This window comes from Chrysemys picta, chromosome 8 (assembly GCF_011386835.1).
Source record: "Chrysemys picta bellii isolate R12L10 chromosome 8, ASM1138683v2, whole genome shotgun sequence".
Taxonomy (NCBI): Eukaryota; Metazoa; Chordata; order Testudines; family Emydidae; genus Chrysemys; species Chrysemys picta.
Window position 1 is genome coordinate 106,715,593 of NC_088798.1, and position 18,566 is coordinate 106,734,158.

An 18,566-nucleotide genomic window follows, 5' to 3' on the forward strand; every position below is an offset into this window, starting at 1 on the left:
CTAGTTCAACCCCCAAATTACACATAAATAAGTTTGTAGATTATGCATATTGCCCCCATCCAGTGTCCTGAGCACAAATATTTAAAACCAGCGCAATTCAAGAGGTCAAAAGTGTATTTATAGGGACAGTCCTGATTTTTGGGTCTTTTTCTTATATAGGCTCCTGTTATCCCCCACCCCCATCCCAATTTTTCACATTTGCTGTCTGGTCACCCTACCAGGGAGATTTCAGAGTAGCAGCCGTGTTAGTCTGTATCCGCAAAAAGAACAGGAGTACTTGTGGCACCTTAGAGACTAACAGATTTATATATATGCATATATGCATCCGAAGAAGTGGGCTGTAGTCCACGAAAGCTTATGCTCTAATAAATCTGTTAGTCTCTAAGGTGCCACAAGTACTCCTGTTCTTTCTACCAGGGAGAGTTATTGGGCAATGCTGCTTAAGTCCTTGGCCCCCTGTCTTCTCTACAAGTCTGACTTGTAGAGCAGGGATGGTGTCCCTAGCCTCTGTTTGCCAGAAGCTGGAAATGGGCGACAGGGGATGGATCACTTGATGATTCCCTGTTCTGTTTATTCCCTCTGGGGCACCTGGCATTGGCCACTGTCAGAAGACAGGATATTGGCTAGCTGGACCTTTGGTCTGCCCCAGTATGGTTATTTTTATGTTCTTATGACTGTTTGCTCACATTGCATAACCAGGACTAGAGAACAATGACTTAAAAGGGCTATAGCATGATATCGGTCCTATCTATGTAGAAAAGATTAAATTGGGATTCCCTCGTGCTTAACAATAGTATTTACACGTAGTGAAGTCTGTCGTGTACATGAGAGCACTGGGTAGTGCAGGGCTGCTAAGAAGTAACTTGTGGCAGCCCTCAGTTTTAGTATGCAGGTGTGGTCCCAGAAAATGCGACTTATTCCAGCAGATAGCGTGGCAACTGATCCACGCTCCAGGAGAGGTGCTGTTATCCATCACCACTTTCTGGCTGAGGAAGAAACAGAGACACCACAACACACTTCCACTTAGCCCTGCCAGGTCTGCAAGGCAAGTAATCAGCGTCTCGGTTAATGGTGGCTAGAGCTCAGACAGATCCACCAGTATGAGAATCACAAATGACCCAAGGTCTGTAGCTAATACCCTGTACTCATAACCACACAGACACTTTTCACCCAGCCGTGTTCTGAGGGAGGGACAGCTCTTCAAACTCCATTCCCACATTCCCCCCAGAGAGCCACTTGGTACCTCAGGGACTTGCTGTGACTGTATTTCAGAGCTAAACTGCTGTTACATTTCAGTAACATTTTCTCCTGACACTAACTTCTCCGTGCTGGGGCGGGGCTCTTTCCTTTTTGTTGTTTTCTGGCGCCTCAGACTCAAGGAGAGGCGATGCCGCATTTCGCAAGCAGAAACACAGCATAGAGAATGGAAATACACAGACTGAATGAGGACAGAGTCACTGAGCGGAGCTTCATTCTGACTGGTTCTTGTAGTGGGAGGGTTATCCTGCAGGCATGAAAAAGTAGGTAAAAGACCATTGGAATCTCACCAAATTCCAGATTCTGGGGTTTCCCTTTAACTGTCACTTAAATAAGAACTTGTTTGTGACTGAATCACTCTCCCAACAGAGGACTGGATGGCACAGGGGGTTGGTAATGGGCTCGATAAGGACTTTTCACTTTCTAAGTTGCTAGTTTGAATCCAATCCAGGTTGACAGTAACCAAAAGCATCTCCTATTGCTTGGCTATGCAGTATCCCATCTGAAATGAGTTTGGGTCCCAGTGGATGGGTATCCATATCACAAAAAATCACTATTGCTCCTGAAAATAGGGTGACCAGACAGCAAGTGTGAAAAATCGGGACAGGGGATGGGGGGTACCTATATAAGAAAAAGCCCCCAAAATCGGGACTGTCCCTACAAAATCGGGATATCTGGTCACCCTAACTGAAAAACCTTAGACCCATGTAGGAAACTATCTGTATGAAAAGATTGGTTGTCTCATGTCCTTGCAATGGTTTAATACAGCCATACATACACTCAGTACTGCTTTGGCAGGGCCTACTTCTGGGGGAATTCTGCACCACTGTGTAGGCACAGAATTCATGTGCCCTGCAGATTTTTTTTTTCTCCACAGAAAATACATTCTGCAGGACAGGTGCTGCAATTATGCCTTTCGCTCAGCAGGGACTGCTGTGGTGCCAGAACTGAAGGCAGCCAGATCACAAGCTAGAGCAGCCAGCCAACCATGGATAGGGAGGAGAGTCTGCGTTCTTCACAGCACCTTGCCCATGGGGCCAGATGAGGAGGCACAGGATGGGATGGGATGGGGTGGAGTGGTGGGGAGGAATAGACAGAACAGGGCACACAAGGCTGCTGGAAGGGGATCACATAGACTGGGGTTCAAAAGAGCTAGTGGGGGGACAGACTGGGGTGATGGGTGAGTGGGGGTGCAGTGCCACTTGGGGACTGGGGATAGGGGGTGGATAAGTGGGGGTGCAGGAACACATGGGGATGGGGGGGATACAGGGACACATGGAGACAGGGGCAGATGTGCCTGATTGAATGGGAGAGGCTAGGGGTCAGCCAGGGTCTGCATGGGAGAGGCTCCCCAACTCCCTAACAATCCTCCCACCCCAAAAAACCCTGTTCCACACTTCTCTCACCCACACCCAGGCTCCTTTCCAGCAATTACTTTCCTCTCCCTCAGTACTCCTGACTCCCCAAAGCCTTTGCATTGCTTCTGAGGGGGGCAGGAAATACAGTTCTGTATTGCAGTTCAAAGGAATTATTACTCAAAGTTCTGTATTAATATGCCTAATAAGGAATCTATCTGTCAAAAAAACATTTTCTGAATCTTTTTTTTTTTGTCTGTATCGTTACAGACATACTCGCTGACAGGTATTCTGATCATATTGTGTTATTTTGATAAATAAAATATGCAGAATTTTAAAATATCATGTGCAGAATTTTTAGTTTTTTGGCACAGTTTTCCCCCAGGAGTACATAGTGCAGTTAATGTCTAACTCATGCAAATCAAGGGCAATAGGCTGCAGCTGAGAAAACAAAAAGGGAACGAAAAACAACTAATCTGGCAGATAAACTTTGAATCCCTAATAACCTCAAAGATCAAGTTCAATAAATACTGAGTTACAAAAGCTCCATTTCTTTGCTTGAGATAGACACCATGAGAATATGCTGACCTGGAAGAGGTCACTTGCTGGAAGGTGATAGTTAAATAAATGACTTTCATAGTGCTTGAAGAGCTGTCTGTGTGAAGGGATCAATGTGCGGCCTGGGATATTGAAATAAAACTGACATGAAAGGAAACATGTCCAAGTAAGGCACTGATCTGAGATTCAGTGGGAGGAAGGAAGCCACCTAACCCGGAATTGTGGGAAGAGAACAGCAACTGCTGTCATGTTTTGTAACAACAGTGGGACCCACGGGTCTTGTCATTCAAGGGCCTCTGCTTCAGTAAAGCCAGATGCAGACAGGCAGGTATCTCCCTTGGACACAGACTCAAGCGTAATCCAATTTAGAGCAGCAAAACCAGAGGCAAAATGGAGAGCACAGTCCTCTCGGACAGGAATTGTGCTTTGGCAGCTGGATCGACTGGGGATGAATGTGTTAGTGACGTTCCGATGAACCGTAGCAGGCTTGGGATTGGGCCTGTAGGCTCCAAGGAACCCTGGCACAGATAGAGATACCCTGATCAGACTGGGGTCCGCTGTAGCTATTGGTTGTGCTTAGATCCAGATGGGCTACCTTAGGTCTGGCTCCTAAGGGGATGGGGCACAGCCCACCAGGCCCTTTTGTTTCTGAGACATATATAGAAATATCCTGGACAAACCTTATTGAATTAAGTTTACATAGCTTATGAGTTCACTGTGTTAAAAATGCAAATGTTTGTATATTATGATGGGATTGTATGTAACTTCCTTAAGAGAGAGACATGACTAACGTAAACCCTGGGGAGTATTATGAGCTTCCAAGGACTCTTTTAAAATAATGGGCCAGACAAGATTGAATTTTTAGTTAAATGAGTTTCCTTGAAAATACTTGGGAGGAGATGAATGCAAATTACACATCTCTGGACCCAGACTTTTGAAGCTGCACCCACGTAGGAGGAGCCTTTTGTCTGCTGTTCACTTGTTACATGAGGACAAGATCAGAGGCCTACCCTGTATAAAGGTGTGACTCATAGAGTCACAGGAGTGCTTGTTCTGAGTTAAAAGCTGTTATACACTTGTGACCACAGAAAATCCTCTGGGCGAGGTTTGAAAGACTGATCACCTGCCAGAGCCCTTACTGGGGGAGGGCAGGTGATCTCTGGTAAGCTGCTTATCATGTGTGTAGATTCTTATTTCACTGTGATACTTTTCACCTTAAGAATAAATGTACTTGCTTAGAGGAACATCTACAGGGACGTTTTGGCATAAGCCCACGTGAGTTGACCTTGGCTCTTGAGACTCACTGCCCACGAGGGTTTTTTCCTGTACAGACATTTCCTGGCTTGCTTGGGAATTCAGTGTAGACAGGGCACTGCGCAGCCTGGACAACCCGTCAGGAGGGAAAGCGACACAGGTCTGTGCCCAAGAGAGGTAGAGGTGATGGCTGCAAGCTGGGAGCATAGTATGAGTACCCTCACATGGGGCCGTTGCCCCAAGGGCCCCAGCTAACATCCGGAGGAAGGGGAGAACTGGGTCCTGTCATCCCCAGGGCCCCAGCTGGGAGCTAACAGAAAGTTGAGAATCATTAAGAAAGGGATAGATCATAAGACAGAAAATATCATATTGCCTCTATATAAATCCATGGTACGCCCATATCTTGAATACTGTGTGCAGATGTGGTCAACCCATCTCAAAAAAAGATATATTGGAATTGGAAAAGGTTCAGAAAAGGGCAACAAAAATGATTAGGGGTATGGAACGGCTGCCGTATGAGGAGAGATTAATAAGACTGGGACTTTTCAGCTTGGAAAAGAGACGACTAAGAGGGGATATGATAGAGATCTATAAAATCATGCCTGGTGTGTAGAAAGTAAATAAGGAAGTGCATACACGAACTAGGAGTCAGCAAATGAAATTAATAGGCAGCAGGTTTAAAAGGGGGGAGGGATAGCTCAATGGTTTGAGTATTGGCCTGCTAAACCCAGGGTTGTGAGTTCAATCCTCAAGGGAGCTATTTAGGAAACTGGGGATTGGTCCTGCTTTGAGCAGGGGGTTGGACTAGATGACCTCTTAAGGTCCCTTCCAACCCTGATATTCTAGGAAAAGGAAGTTTTTTTTTCACATAATACACAGTCAACCTGTGGAACTCCTTGCCAGAAGATGTTGTGAAGGCCAAGACCATAACAGGGCTCAAAAAAGAACTAGGTAAGTTCATGGAGGACAGGTCCATCAATGGCTGTTAGCCAGGATGGACAGGGATGGTGTCCCAAACCTCTGTTTGCCAGAAGCTGCGAATTGGCAACACGGGATGGGTCACTTGATGCTTCCCTGCTCTGTTCATTCCCTCGGGGGCACCGGGCACTGGCCACTGTCAGAAGACAGGACACTGGGCTAGATGGACCCTTGGTCTGACCCAATATGGCCGTTCCTATGCTCTGTATAGGGCCCTGGGTCCCATCCCCCCAGGTCCCCAGCTGGAAGCTGTGAGGCAGGGCCCTGGGATCCGGGTCGGGCCCTGTAGCCTCCCCCGGCCGGCCAGGAGCCCCGTATTAACCCCTCCCCCCAGCCTAGGGCAAGCGCCCGCCCACCCCGCTGGCGGAAGCGCCGAGGAGGAGCCCCGAGACCAGGCCCATCGAGGAAAGCGGCTACCGGAAGTTAGAGCAGCCTTTTTTTCCTCTCCTTGCGCATGCGCACTTCGAACAAGACGCTCCGCTCCCCGTCACTCCCTTGCGTCAATCGCCTCACGGCGCTCGCGCCGTTGGAACGAGCGGTGCGCACGGGCAGTTGAGCGGCGTGCCTCCTTCCTCGCGCGCCCAGCCTCCACTCTCGCGAGAAGTGCTGACGCGGCGGGCGCTGGTTGCGCAGGCGAGGTCCGCCAGCCCGCCCGTGGCGGGGAAGGGCAGGAGCAGACGAGTATAGGCCGAGGGCCAGGCTAGAGCGGCCGGCGGGAAGTGGCGGCTCAGGGCCCAGCTTCCCCTCCCCAGCCCGCGCTCTCTGGCTGTGCGCCTGTGAGGAGACGGCCCGGGCGGAGAGAGCAGGTGCCGTGGGGGGGAGGCCCCGGGAGACGCCCCCTGAGGGGAGCTGAGGGGCCGGGCTGGGGGGGGTAGGAGAGGCTGCAGTGGGGAGCAGAGCCCCCCCAGCCATTGCCCCCCACGGCTAGCGACGGGTGCTGCCGGCGGGGGGGCAGTCGCTGGGGAAAGGCGCCGCTGGATTATTTCGGGGCCTTTCTATTCCCGTTGTGACTGAGACATGTAACTTCCTCCCTTGGACACACCGTGGCAGGTCCTTGGCGGGCAGTGCCGCTGCCCTCCCGTGGCCTGAGGTAGCCCCCCTTCTTCCAGGGGATTGATGGGTCCCTGCGTGAGACAGTCGCCCGCTAGATAGTCCGGGGGAGGCCTTGTCCCAGATCCCCAGCGTGCCCTCTTCCTCGGGAACAGGAGCAGCTCGGAGCGGTAAACATAGGGCTGGTGGCAGATTGCACCGGAAGCAGTAGGTGCAAACTTCCCCTTGGGCTCTGCCCCCCATCTCTGAGCTGCCCACAAATCCTTGGAGGCTTGGCTGAGGCGGCCAGCGGGTATGCCATGTACATGGAGACCTGCCCGCTAATAACGAGGCACAGATAGTATCGCATCTCTTATCGGCTGCCAAAAAGCCAAAGATGGTAACAGGGTAATCTCAAGGGTGGCGTGTTTCCTCTTCTCTCTGTCATGGCAGTAAGGCCATTCTGGGAAAACTAGACTTGGCAAGAACCAAAAGGCCTCTTGATAATATTAAACGTAACAAAAGTTTAATTCCGTGGCAGGTAAAACAATATTGATCAGCACGTGCTTTCACAAAGTTTTTGGTGGACTGTTTAGTGGCACTGCCGCTTCTGTAAATAACTCCAGATGCCTTGCATGTTGTGACTTGCTATAATCTTGGTGCTTGTCTACACGTGGTTTTCATACTGCTTTAACTATCAGCACAATCCCCTAATGAGTGCAGTTATACCAATGTGTTTATTCCCATAAACGTATTAGAATAATTTTTACTGTTGTAACTGTCCACACTAGGGGTTGTAAAAGCTCACTCCTTACTGGAATAGTTAAACTTCTACAAAAATCTTTGTAGAACAGGCCTTGGGGAATTGAAACAGAGAGCAGCACACATCTTTCAATAACAGTGTAGTAGGGAGCTATTTACTCCTACTTTCTAGCCCTAACAGAACAACACTGTTGTAAAAGCTGTACAGAATTAAGGTATTAGGTCCCTTTAGGCTTGTAGAAATAGGCCTTACATTTGGAGTGCAGACCTAAAAAAGGAGAGACACTGGCTTGTATCAATTGGATTTAGTAGTCCTGGATATCTTCTGCCAATTTAAAACAGGTTTTGTTTTTTCTCTTACTGCTTATTGCAAGAATATTCTAAAAGCAGGAAAGAATTTAGTTTAATAACTCAAATATGTCAGCTGAAGCTGATACCGCAAACCAAGAACATGCCATTCTAACTTACTGTCTGTCGTTGTGATCTGATTTGTCAAGATGTATTAATATAAAGTAACATGTTTGTGTGTGCTTACTGCACTGTGCTGATTAGATTACACAACTTGCGGTTCTACACTCTCCTACTTACCATCCAACTTTGACATCAGGTGTTTCTACTCCAATTCCTGCAAGATGCCAGCAGCAATTGTGGAGAACAGTCAGGTTATCTGTGAAGTATGGGCAAACAATCTGGAAGAAGAAATGAGGAAAATTCGAGAAATAGTTCTCAGCTACAGCTACATCGCAATGGTAAATATGCTGTACTTCAATGATCACCTACCTTACTAAACTGAGGAATTTCAGTGCGGGTAGCTTGATTGCTTGTATGTAAATATAAGTGTATTCTAAGGTCAATTTAAGATGAATAGTAAGTGGGGGAACAGTTGGAAAGCTGCTTGGCATTTAAAATGTTACTTGATTTTTTTTAATATATGGTCTTCCTTCAATATCTTGCTTAGCGTTTATGTAGATTCTCTGTGAAATCACACAAGTATACAGTGAGGCTTGAGGCCACATTGAGCAGCTGAGATGTGTTAATGCTTAACAAGTAGGAATGTGGTATTTTGTTCATATAATAGATTTTAAAAATAATTAAGATGCCTAGTTGGTTATAAGCTGTTTAATGTAGCTAGCATATTTTTCTTTTGAAGGGCTAGTTCATATTGGCTTCATGCTGGTATATGGCAACAGGCGCACAAGTCACAACTTGTTAGCTAATAGGATTGCTCGCCTTTTATAATGGCCAGGTACTGCTCCCTTATAGGAAAGAAAATGATTTGGGCTCGAATCTCATGTTGACTTATTCAGATAAATTTGTTTAAAAGGTCCAAGAATCTTGTTGAGAAACAGTTTCAGGAGGGGAGTTTTGTAGGGAGAACTTTCAGACCTTAAAAAAAAAAAACAACCACCCATAAAGCTGTATGTTTTACTTCATGACATATGTCATAGTTACAGTATTTACAAAAAAAACCCTTTATCTTCACGTAGCATCTCTAAACCTCAAGGTATCCAAATTTCTTTACGAATGCACACTTAGCATCAATAGCCATATTTGCCTTTTGAAGGTAGAGAGCTCCGTATATGCTGTGGTACAGAAAAGAGACAATTTTTAATGGGCACCCACTATGCAAGTGTGTAAATATGAATCAGTTCCATCACCACTGAAATGCACACACCTGTGGATGGATCGTAAAGGTGCTGAAGCAGGAGCTTCCTCCTTTCCCATCTATAACCTTTTCCTTTTTGAGCTTTCAAAGTTGAAATTTAAGTTGAATTTACTTGACAATTCCATGGCCAAACTGGTGTGTCACATGCATGATTGATGTAGAATCAGGCAGAAAGAAGATGTTGGGCTGTGGAAGAGACTGTCAAATACCTAAGGTTGAATTCTTGTATACACTTGCATTTCCCATTAAATTAGACTATAGAAGATGCATGAGCATATCTGTGGGTGGAATTTACCCCACAAATCTGAAATAATAGTAGAGAACACACAACCATTACTGGCCAGATAAACTGTTTTTCATATATTATATATTTTCTCCATTATTAATGTCCCTCTTTCTTTACATTTTGTTCATGCAGAAGTTTTTTATCAGTTTAGGGCACCTGGGGTGTGGTGTTGTAGTAGTAGTGTCTCCCAGAAGCAATGATGATCTGCCACAGCATGGGAGATCACACAGCAAATAACCACTGTTCCTTCCTGTCCACTGTACTGCATCTGTATTGCTAAGGGGGCCAAGTATGGATTTTGTGGTCGCTGTATAGCGGTTTAAGGTTGTGTAGTAAACAGCATTGAGAAAAAGCTGATAAAGCAAATACTGTAATTTTGTACACACACACACACACACACACACAAATAAATATTAAAAAAGGGTGGGAAGTTTAGCATTGAGAGCTGCTAGTGTCAGACTGAATGTGCAACTTGCTGCTATAGCAAGGTTTAACTTTTCATGCTCCTTTCCTAGGATACAGAGTTTCCAGGAGTCGTAGTAAGGCCAATTGGTGAATTCCGCAGCTCCATAGATTATCAGTATCAACTTCTTCGGTGTAATGTTGATCTTCTGAAAATCATCCAGCTGGGCCTAACTTTCACAAATGAGAAGGGGGAATATCCTTCTGGGATCAACACCTGGCAGTTTAACTTCAAATTCAACCTTACGTAAGTCTTCTGAGTCAGAGAACAATCCACTACTCCCCGCTCTTCCCATTATACTTCTACCTGACGACAGCATGTTTCAGCGTGTCCATTGCCAGCAATCGAGGCTGCACCAGGAAAATTCAGATCTCAGCACAAAAGGACTAAGTTGTGAGCCTTTCTGACACCATGGAAGATGTTGTAATACTCAAAAGTCAAAGCCTAGTTAAAATATTGCTCTTGATACGAGCTTCATAACATGTTGTTTGCTTGACGGTACCGCCAGATAGTTTAGTTCCAAACCTTGAGGTACCTTACATTTGCTTTTTGGAACCCGAAAGACTCTTCCAGGTTATGATTTTCTGTAAACTCCATCTCCGTTGTCCAGAAATAACAGATCTGCTGTCTTCTGGTTCTGCGACACTTAAAATCTATGCCTTTTCCCAGAGCTGTGCTGGAGCACAAGTTATGACCTAAGCCAAGAATATTAACCAAATTCCATTAGCTGTCCAGCAGCCCTAATCTTGTCAAATAGAACAGGGTAGTGATTCTCAATCTTCTCCATATCATGACTCCATGTAACAGCAGAAATAAGTTTCAGGACCCTTTCACATCTAGCCATAAAGAAAGGGTGGGTGTGCACGTTAGTAGAATTGGCTGGAAATTTTGTGACAGTGTTTTTCTGTCAGAAAATGGCACTTTGTCGAAAGCTAAACATTTTGCGGAAATGTATCAATTCCAACAATTTAATTTTGAACAAAACAGACAGCCTCTCAATGTCAGTCAAAATGTTCTGGTCTGTCACTTTGGAATGGAATGTTTCGGTATTTTTTTTAAACTGCTTTTTGTTTTGATATTTCTTTAATATTATCAATTTTTAAAATTAAAAATGTCAATACCAATGAAACATTTTGATTGACCCAAAACAAATTTGTTTTGAGATTTCATCTTGTGGGAAACTTCAAAATCTTTGTTCTCATTGTTTCAGAATGGGAAAAAAATTAACTTGTGAAACAGAAAATCCTGTTCCTGCCAAGCTCAATGTGATACATCCCTTCTCCCCCTTCCTAGTCCTGTTTGGGAAGCCACAGAATAGTCAATAATTAGGAGTGGAAAAAATACAATTTGATTTCTCAAATGGCATTGGAAATGAAGGAAAGTAATACATGCAGAGATGTGCAATGGCCTTTACTCTCAACTCTGCTGACCGTATTTGAGCCACATCTGCTCACTTCTGTGACAACAAGTCTGTTTTGCTTCTGCTAGCTAGCAGAGGCAACAATGCTCAGAAACTGTCAGCCAACACAGTAAAGGTGGGTTCTTCTCTCTTGGACATCAGCAGTGGAATTAATAACCAAGTTACAATTGCAGAATCGCTATTGCTGGTGTTGCATAAGCCAGAAAGATGGTTACAATTGCAGCACCAGCAGTTTAGAGAACACTTTTACCTGTAATCTGAATTGATATGAAGTTCACTGAGACATAAAAAACAATCCAGTGATGCCATTGTCAGTCACTGTACTAGTGTTTTGAACTGATGTATTTGCAGAATCAGCTATGAGCCTGCCAGATCAGCACATCTAATGCAAAGCTGCCTTTCTCTTTTAGGGAGGACATGTACTCCCAGGATTCCATAGACCTCCTTGCAAACTCTGGGCTGCAGTTCCAGAAGCATGAGGATGACGGGATCGATACCTTGCACTTTGCAGAGTTGCTCATGACCTCAGGGGTGGTCCTCTGCGACAATGTGAAATGGCTCTCATTTCACAGGTAGGTGCAAGAGGAATTGAAAGTGCGTTGCTTGTCAGAGAATATTGAAGCAGCAAAATGAATAATCTTCTTGTCAGATTCACTCCCACCTTTGATCTTAATGAATAAAACACAGATTTTAAGGAGATGAATTTATAACTCTCTAGTTTCAGTTTTTCAGCTACGTAAAGTACAAACTGTTCCTATCCAGCTTATCTGGTGTTGGAACTTCCTTTGCCCTAAACTCTAGACTTTTAAAACTTTCCCCTTTGAAAGCAGGAGTAATTACCAGAAAACTGAAATAAAAAAATAAGGAATAGTTTATTAAACTCCCAACTCATGTGCATTGTAAACTAAAGGGTTTGTTTTTCTGACCCTCCCACAGTGCTGCTTTCTCCCTTTTATGAGCACCAGTAGTATGTAAGTTTACTGGACAGAGGAAGAGGTCTGTGTAGCTGAATTGCCCCTCTTGTAGTTGGCCTCTTGAACTACTTAAGTGCACAGGCACTTTCTCATCTGTCGCTCACCCAGGTATCACTCCTTGAGGTGAGGATGAAAGGCATGGGACCCTAGGCTTTATGCCTTCTTAACTTACCTATTGCACATTGCTCCAGCCACTGAGGCCAAGTTTACACTAGCGTAGACAAGGCAAGTGGTAGGAGGTCCTACCTTGAGGTAGGTGGTTGAGGTAAGCCCTACGCTCCCACTTAGGGAAGTGAGTAAAGTTTTATAAGCCCCTTAGATGTTAATGTCTGAATTATATGCAGTAGAGAGCCATCACTGTGAGGAAGGGGATATTGCTTTTGGTTGTGGCTGTTGCTGGCTTACCAGATTTTGCACAATTCTGTCTCAGTGGCTATGACTTTGGCTACATGGTGAAACTGCTGACGGACTCCAGGCTTCCAGAGGAGGAACACGAGTTCTTCCATATCTTGAACCTCTTCTTCCCATCCATCTATGATGTCAAATACCTAATGAAGAGCTGCAAAAACCTTAAGGTATTTAGTTCTTGTCAGTAACTGTGTTGAGCTAAGAACGTATTGGGATTTGCCTTGTTTATAACATTCTATACATAAGTGTGTAATAAGCCAAAATAGGGGTTGGTTGCAGATGTACGGTATTTTAAAATTTGGTGGTGAGGGGTAATTCCTCTGGCTATAGCTACGTGTAGCCATGTAATGGCACTGTGTACATACGACCGAAAGCTTTGTTCTACCTCCCCTGCTCTTTTGACTAATCAATTAGGGAATAGTTCACAGGATTCATGGGGTATTTATTTCTGAAGCCTGCTGAGCCTGGGCATACTCGTCCTCTCTCTGAAAAGATGTGGATCAGCATTTTCCTTTCAAATGAATTACTGCGTGACTTGGATAACTGCTAAAAGCTGAAATCTGTTCATCAACTTCCAGTCCCAGAGTTTTTCCCTTCCCCAGAGCTGAGTTGTTGTTTCCTGTGGTATGTCATCTGAGCACTGGAATACCCAAGTTCTCATCCCAATTCTGACAATGTGGCTTTAGGCAAGTATTTAACCTCTTTCTCTGCCTCACTTCCCTTGTCTGCAAAATAGGAAGAACATGTACCTACTTCCCATCTGCATTGAGGTTGTATTAATGTTTGCTAAGTTTTTTAATATTTAGCACCTATGGGGTTATTCATCTTCAAATCTCTTTCTATGATATTGAACTGAGAACTCAGCCATTCCAGTGCTCAGATGACCTAGCATTTGTCACTCAGTTCAGGCTCTTTTGTTTTTTTTAATCAATACTGGCACATCAGCTGTGATTAACTCTAAAGGCAGCCATTAACCTTCATGTCTAGCGGAAGCATGGTATGTGGCAGCACTGGGAGGGGAGCGATTCCAGGTTATTAAATCAGTGGTTTTTTTCTCTCATTGTAGGGAGGCCTTCAAGAAGTTGCAGATCAGCTGGATTTGCAACGAATTGGACGACAGCATCAGGCAGGATCAGACTCTCTGCTCACAGGAATGGCATTCTTCCGAATGAAAGAGGTATCCCTGGGTCCCTCTCCTCCTTCCAACAGCAAGATGAGGGGGACATAGTTTATGGCCTGATTTTCCCCCCCCCTGCATGCACTCCCTGGCCTTTTCATTTTTGGATCCTTATTGTCAGCCTTTTAGGCCTTAGACTAGCAGTCATGAAACTCGGTAGTGTTGGTAAAAATTTCTTCTCCACCCATCCCCTCCTCCCCATGGGTTTGTTGATTGTAGCCACTTCTGGGGTGGAGGGTGGCATTTAAACAGAGCTGTACTTTGGGGTCAAAGGCACTATAAAAAAATGGAGAATTTTTTCCCCCTCCAGTTGTTCTTTGAGGACACTATTGATGATGCAAAGTACTGTGGGCGGTTATATGGCCTTGGCACAGGAGTGGCCCAGAAACAGAATGAGGATGTGGACACAGCCCAAGAGAAGATGAGCATCTTGGCTATTATCAACAACTTGCAGCAGTGATAACTGGGTACCACTCGGCAAGATATGGTCCCAGAGTGGCAGCTGCAGTCCTAAACTGTTTCCAGCAGTCTCTCTCATACAAATCACGTCCAACAGTATGCATTTGGCATGAGGACTAGAGATTTGCTGAAGACAAAAGATGCTCCTCGTTTCGGTTCAAACTTAGAAGGGAGTTTATAACAATGGCAGCATCGGTGACTTGCCATCTTTTTAGTACCAAGGACAAGAGAGACACATATAATGTATATACCTCTGTTTTCTTCCTTTTAAAATATACTGAATCTGCAAGGAAGACTTTACTCCAGAACGTTCAGCAGAACTAAGGTTCTGAAATGCCAGTGAAATCAGAGAGACAAACGCATTTGCAGATTGTGCTTTAAGAAGCTTATTTTAAATTTGTTTGTTGGCTGTAAGGATGACATCTGCTCCTCATCCTTTGCTTGTTTTTATCTTTGTGTATTCTGTAGAAACGACCCACTCGTTCATGGCAGAGTTTTGGGACAGGATAATGTCAGACTTTCTCTGGAGCTAAAACATTCAAATAGATCTGTCTTGGTAACTGTCAGACATGGTGTACTTGGAGCTGAGGCTACCACCTTCGTCGCTCCTAATTCAGTACAATTTCCCACTTTCTTTAGGACTGTTGTGCCAGAGAGGTGTGTCACACCTGTAAGACTCATCTATCTTCTCATAGGTATTAATACAATAAACTGTTCTGCAATTGTTTAAATGGCCTAGAAGTTTGCCTTTTCTAGAAGAGATTTGTAACAGTTTGGACCAAAATTGATGTTGACTTCAGCTACTTGGTATTACCTGATAATGTGGAAGATTTTACCCTTTTCATTACAGCATGAGCAAGTTTAGTAGGTGCATAAATGTGTAAAAAGTGGCTCTAGTTTTATATTTTAGTGAGTTAACAGCCTGGCAAAGCAATTGGATTTCCCTTTTATAGAGATAATATCCCAAGAGTAGGACGCTCACAATTCTGTCTTTTTAAAAAATTAGATATTCTAAAAGTACACGCCTATATTTTTGAACAGCTTGGAAATATGTTTAAAAGAAAACCCAAAACTTTTGTCCAGAGCAAATTAAAACTATTTCTGAGTCTTGCATTTTAACAAGCTTATAAAAATTCTTGATTTTTTTGCAATTAAAATGTTATAAGCTGGTATTTAAAATGCGTGTAAATACTATTGATGTTTTTAATTTTGTAAAATAAAGATTTTTTTTTTTAAACCAGTTATAGGTCTTGATCTTTTCTAGTTAATTCTAATACTTACAGCCAAGTACCTTGTGAAGTTCTACATTAACTTTTCCAAATTCTCTACAGGTAAATGCAGCAGGATCTGAGCATGGCAGCACTGACCAGGCAGACTAACACAACTGTGCTTCATCCAATAATTAATGGATCTTTACCTGTTGCACGGTGCCAGTTGTGGGATACCCATTAACCAACTTCAGGAGGCTAGTTGTTATATCTTGGGACATATTATAGTGGCTGTAATGAATGTGGGAGGTTCTGCAGTTCAGAAAGGGGAATGAACACACGATTAGAGGGTAGCTGTACCCCAGCGCTAAATACTTGTTAATGGCAGCTGAAGTAGTTTGGCTGTTGGTTCCCAGGTCTATTGAGGTGAGAAACAGAGCAGAGTTTTCTTATGCTGTGTTCTCTTGGAGCCTTGCCAGGATGTAAGGCCAGTTTGCGATGGAAGCTGACTGTTTCCCTTATATCTTTGTCTTATGGTGAGGGCAGAAGCTTCCTCCAGGCACAGCTATGCCTGCCTTGGCAGAGGGTGAAGGGGACTTCCTCATGGAGCAATAGCGCCCTCTTCTGGAGTCCAGGCATATTGCTTTGCACAAGCACCATGATTCTAGGGTTACCTAGTTCTCCCTAGACCACGAACAAGGGTTCGTCAGACCAATATTTGGGACTTCGGTTCTATAAATGGTCTTTTCCTTAGTATAATGACTAGACTGCTACCTATCTCTGCTCTGCCAAAGCAGCTTTAATACCTTCCCTTCTATCCCTTTAAGTCAAGTTTACATGTTGGACCAGAACAAGTGCTCCAGCTTTACTCATCTTGAATGTCCTTGCCCTAGCTGCCCCATTTATGTAAATCCATCCCTCTGAACACTCGCTCGTCTCAGGTACAGGGGTTCCTTGAGCTGCATCTCAGCTTTTTGTGATTGCAAACGTCTGGGCTTCAAGGGAAGAACTGACATTTCAAATTAAAACAAGCAAAGCCTTATGTGAAGCCTGAGGCGAGCTGTACATGAAATATTAAGGGTCAACAGTTACTTAGCTCACCTCTAACACATACCAAAGGCCTTGATTTTTACATCCCACCTGAACTACTGTTAGGGCCAAATATACCATCAATGTAGCAACAGGAGGAACTTACTTTCCTCTTCAGCAAACATTCATAAAAGGTTGCCACTCCTACCTTCCCCTAAGATGAACATGGAAACTTCATTTAGTCAGGAAAAATTTGTTTGACAGAACTGAACCTAAATGGGAATAAAACCTGACTGTCAGCTTAATACTAATACCCTTCAAAAAATTACCTCCAGTTTCTTTCTCCCCACCCATCTTTCAAATTAAATTCAAAGCGCAAAATGTAAGACTTTTATTTAAAGAGGAAGCAAAACACTTTGCCTCCCCCCCTACCCCACCCCACCCCCCAAAAAACCTCATGTGCCCAAGACAAACTGGGTTAAGTAGTAAGTTGCTTAAAATTAAATCAAGTTACTGCTCTTTAATTAGATGGCAACTACTACCTTTTTACTGCCAAAGTGTGGATGTAACTGTCTAATTTGGTTACAAATGTGTATGTAAATTCAAGGGCTTCTCTGGCATAATTTCCCTTCCCCAAAGTTTTAAAAAAAGCTAATTTAGACAAGATGTATATATTAAAGGCAAAGGGCAGCTTTCCAGTTTTACAAGCACAGTATCAATTATGGAGCTGTAAGGGGCCATTAGTAACTGACAGTCAGTGGGAGTCTGTATATAAGCTTGATTTTTGGTACTCCATTTTCTAGAACAAAATATCCTCCAAAGTATGGTGACCACAGAGAGAGAGAGTTCTTCACTTCAAAAAGAACAGTACAGCCCTGGCTCGGAGCAGCTGCTGGTAACTCAGGCTGCCCGGGCTTGAATATAACTTCACGTTAAAAACTTTCTGCAGATTTTTTCATAAACTTTAGCTCTGCTGTATTTCCTAACCAGGTTCAAGGCCTGTTGCTGCAGTTCTGGACTCAGCTCCGTGGGGCACTGGGATCCAATGTGAAGTAGCACAAGGCCACACTCCAGCACATCTGGGAAAGGGAAGACCTGCAAAGAGAACCATAGATGTTATCTGCTCTTTAAACAAGGGGGTACTAGCATGTAAAGTAATTCAGGGAGAGGGAAACCATCTGTGGAAATATTGCTGACAGTGGCACAAAGTGGAAGAGCACTTAGGAAAAGCAAATCTTTTGCTGCAGTTTAATGCATTCCCTTTTCTAGTATAGAATATATTTGTGTTTAGCCAAGTTTGTTTCCTCCTTCTTGAGCTTGTATTCAGGATCAGAACGGCCACCTTCTACTTTCACTGCGGAATCCAGAAGGGTAGGGCATGAGGACAAGCACACATGGGTTTATATTGATTTTTTTAAAAATATGTTAATTCATCATCTAATTTCAGCTGCTATTGCTGAGCTAGTAAGAAGCGTTTATTTTCACATGGTGAATTGCCTGCCAGGGGCAAAGGTGCGGACCTCCGAGACATCTATACAGACTTGTGTAGTGCTGGGGAGGAGCCACTGGTACATGATACATGTAGGAACCAGTGACATTGGGCAAAGGTTGGAGAGAGAGGTCCTCGAGGCTGCTGTTAGGTAAGAGATTGAAGACCAGGAGCTCCATGGTAGCATTCTCTGAAACGGGGCCAGTTAGATAGGCAGAACTGCAGGGTTTCAGGGCCTGGATGAGATGATGGTGTTTGGAGGAGGGATTTAGGTTTATTGGGAACGGAGGAGTCTAGATGGAAAGGATGGGTTCCACCTAACCAAAACAGAACCAGAGTGCTGGCATGTAAAATTAAAAAGGTCAGAGGAGTTTTGAAACTAAAGAGTAGGGGAAAGCTCACAGGTGTGGAAGACAGACACATCCCTGAGGGGAGGATACTTTCTATCCTACAAAAGCAGAGAGGATAGACGCTGATAAAAATACAGGTAGGAGCTAAGAGGAACAGTCAACTGAAAAAGTTCCATTCAGTTACATCAAATGAAGGCAGACTATTGACAAATTTTATAAGTGCTTGTCTACAAATGCAAGAAGTCTAAATACAAAGATGGGTGAACAAGTTCTTTGTATTAAATGAAGCTATTGATAGAATAGGCGTCACAGAAACGGGGTAGAATGATGATCAGTAGGACATGGTAATACCAGGGTACCAAATATACAGGAATGAGAATAGGTTGTGCTCGTGGGGAAGTGGCACTATCTGTGAAAGAGTCAAATATAGTAAAAATCTTAACT

General features: G+C 44.1%; 2 protein-coding genes and 2 long non-coding RNA genes across 14 annotated transcripts in view; 1 reads left to right on the forward strand and 3 right to left on the reverse strand.

Annotated features, from left to right (window-relative positions):
* The first annotated feature begins 5,858 nt into the window (after positions 1 to 5,858).
* Positions 5,859 to 15,286, forward strand: CNOT8 (CCR4-NOT transcription complex subunit 8). Of its 11 annotated transcripts, none has more exons than XM_065555137.1 (7): positions 5,859 to 6,040; positions 7,801 to 7,942; positions 9,661 to 9,854; positions 11,439 to 11,600; positions 12,433 to 12,577; positions 13,477 to 13,587; positions 13,898 to 15,286. In XM_065555137.1, the coding sequence occupies exons 2-7, from the start codon at positions 7,826 to 7,828 to the stop codon at positions 14,045 to 14,047; spliced, it is 879 nt and encodes a 292-aa protein (XP_065411209.1). In that variant the 5' UTR covers positions 5,859 to 6,040; positions 7,801 to 7,825; the 3' UTR covers positions 14,048 to 15,286. The 11 variants fall into 11 exon arrangements, with proteins under 11 accessions (XP_065411209.1, XP_005300077.1, XP_042706926.1 ...); XM_005300020.5 differs by having other exon boundaries at positions 5,995 to 6,208; XM_042850992.2 differs by having other exon boundaries at positions 6,014 to 6,208; positions 11,439 to 11,622.
* Positions 8,605 to 9,057, reverse strand: LOC135973205 (uncharacterized). Its single transcript, XR_010589944.1, has 2 exons — positions 8,869 to 9,057; positions 8,605 to 8,776 (listed from the first exon to the last, which is right to left on the reverse strand). It is a non-coding gene; the product is annotated as an uncharacterized LOC135973205 (long non-coding RNA).
* On the reverse strand, positions 11,002 to 12,534 carry LOC135973204 (uncharacterized). The gene is made up of 2 exons (XR_010589943.1): positions 12,408 to 12,534; positions 11,002 to 11,696 (listed from the first exon to the last, which is right to left on the reverse strand). It is a non-coding gene; the product is annotated as an uncharacterized LOC135973204 (long non-coding RNA).
* A 1,373-nt stretch (positions 15,287 to 16,659) lies between the features above and the next one.
* The window catches only part of GEMIN5 (gem nuclear organelle associated protein 5), a 33,832-nt gene continuing 31,925 nt past the window's right edge, over positions 16,660 to 18,566 (reverse strand). Inside the window, exon 28 of the mRNA XM_005300061.5 lies at positions 16,660 to 17,378. Within this exon, the coding sequence (XP_005300118.3) occupies positions 17,211 to 17,378 (168 nt within the window). The 3' untranslated portion in view covers positions 16,660 to 17,210. The remainder of the gene's footprint in view (positions 17,379 to 18,566) is intronic.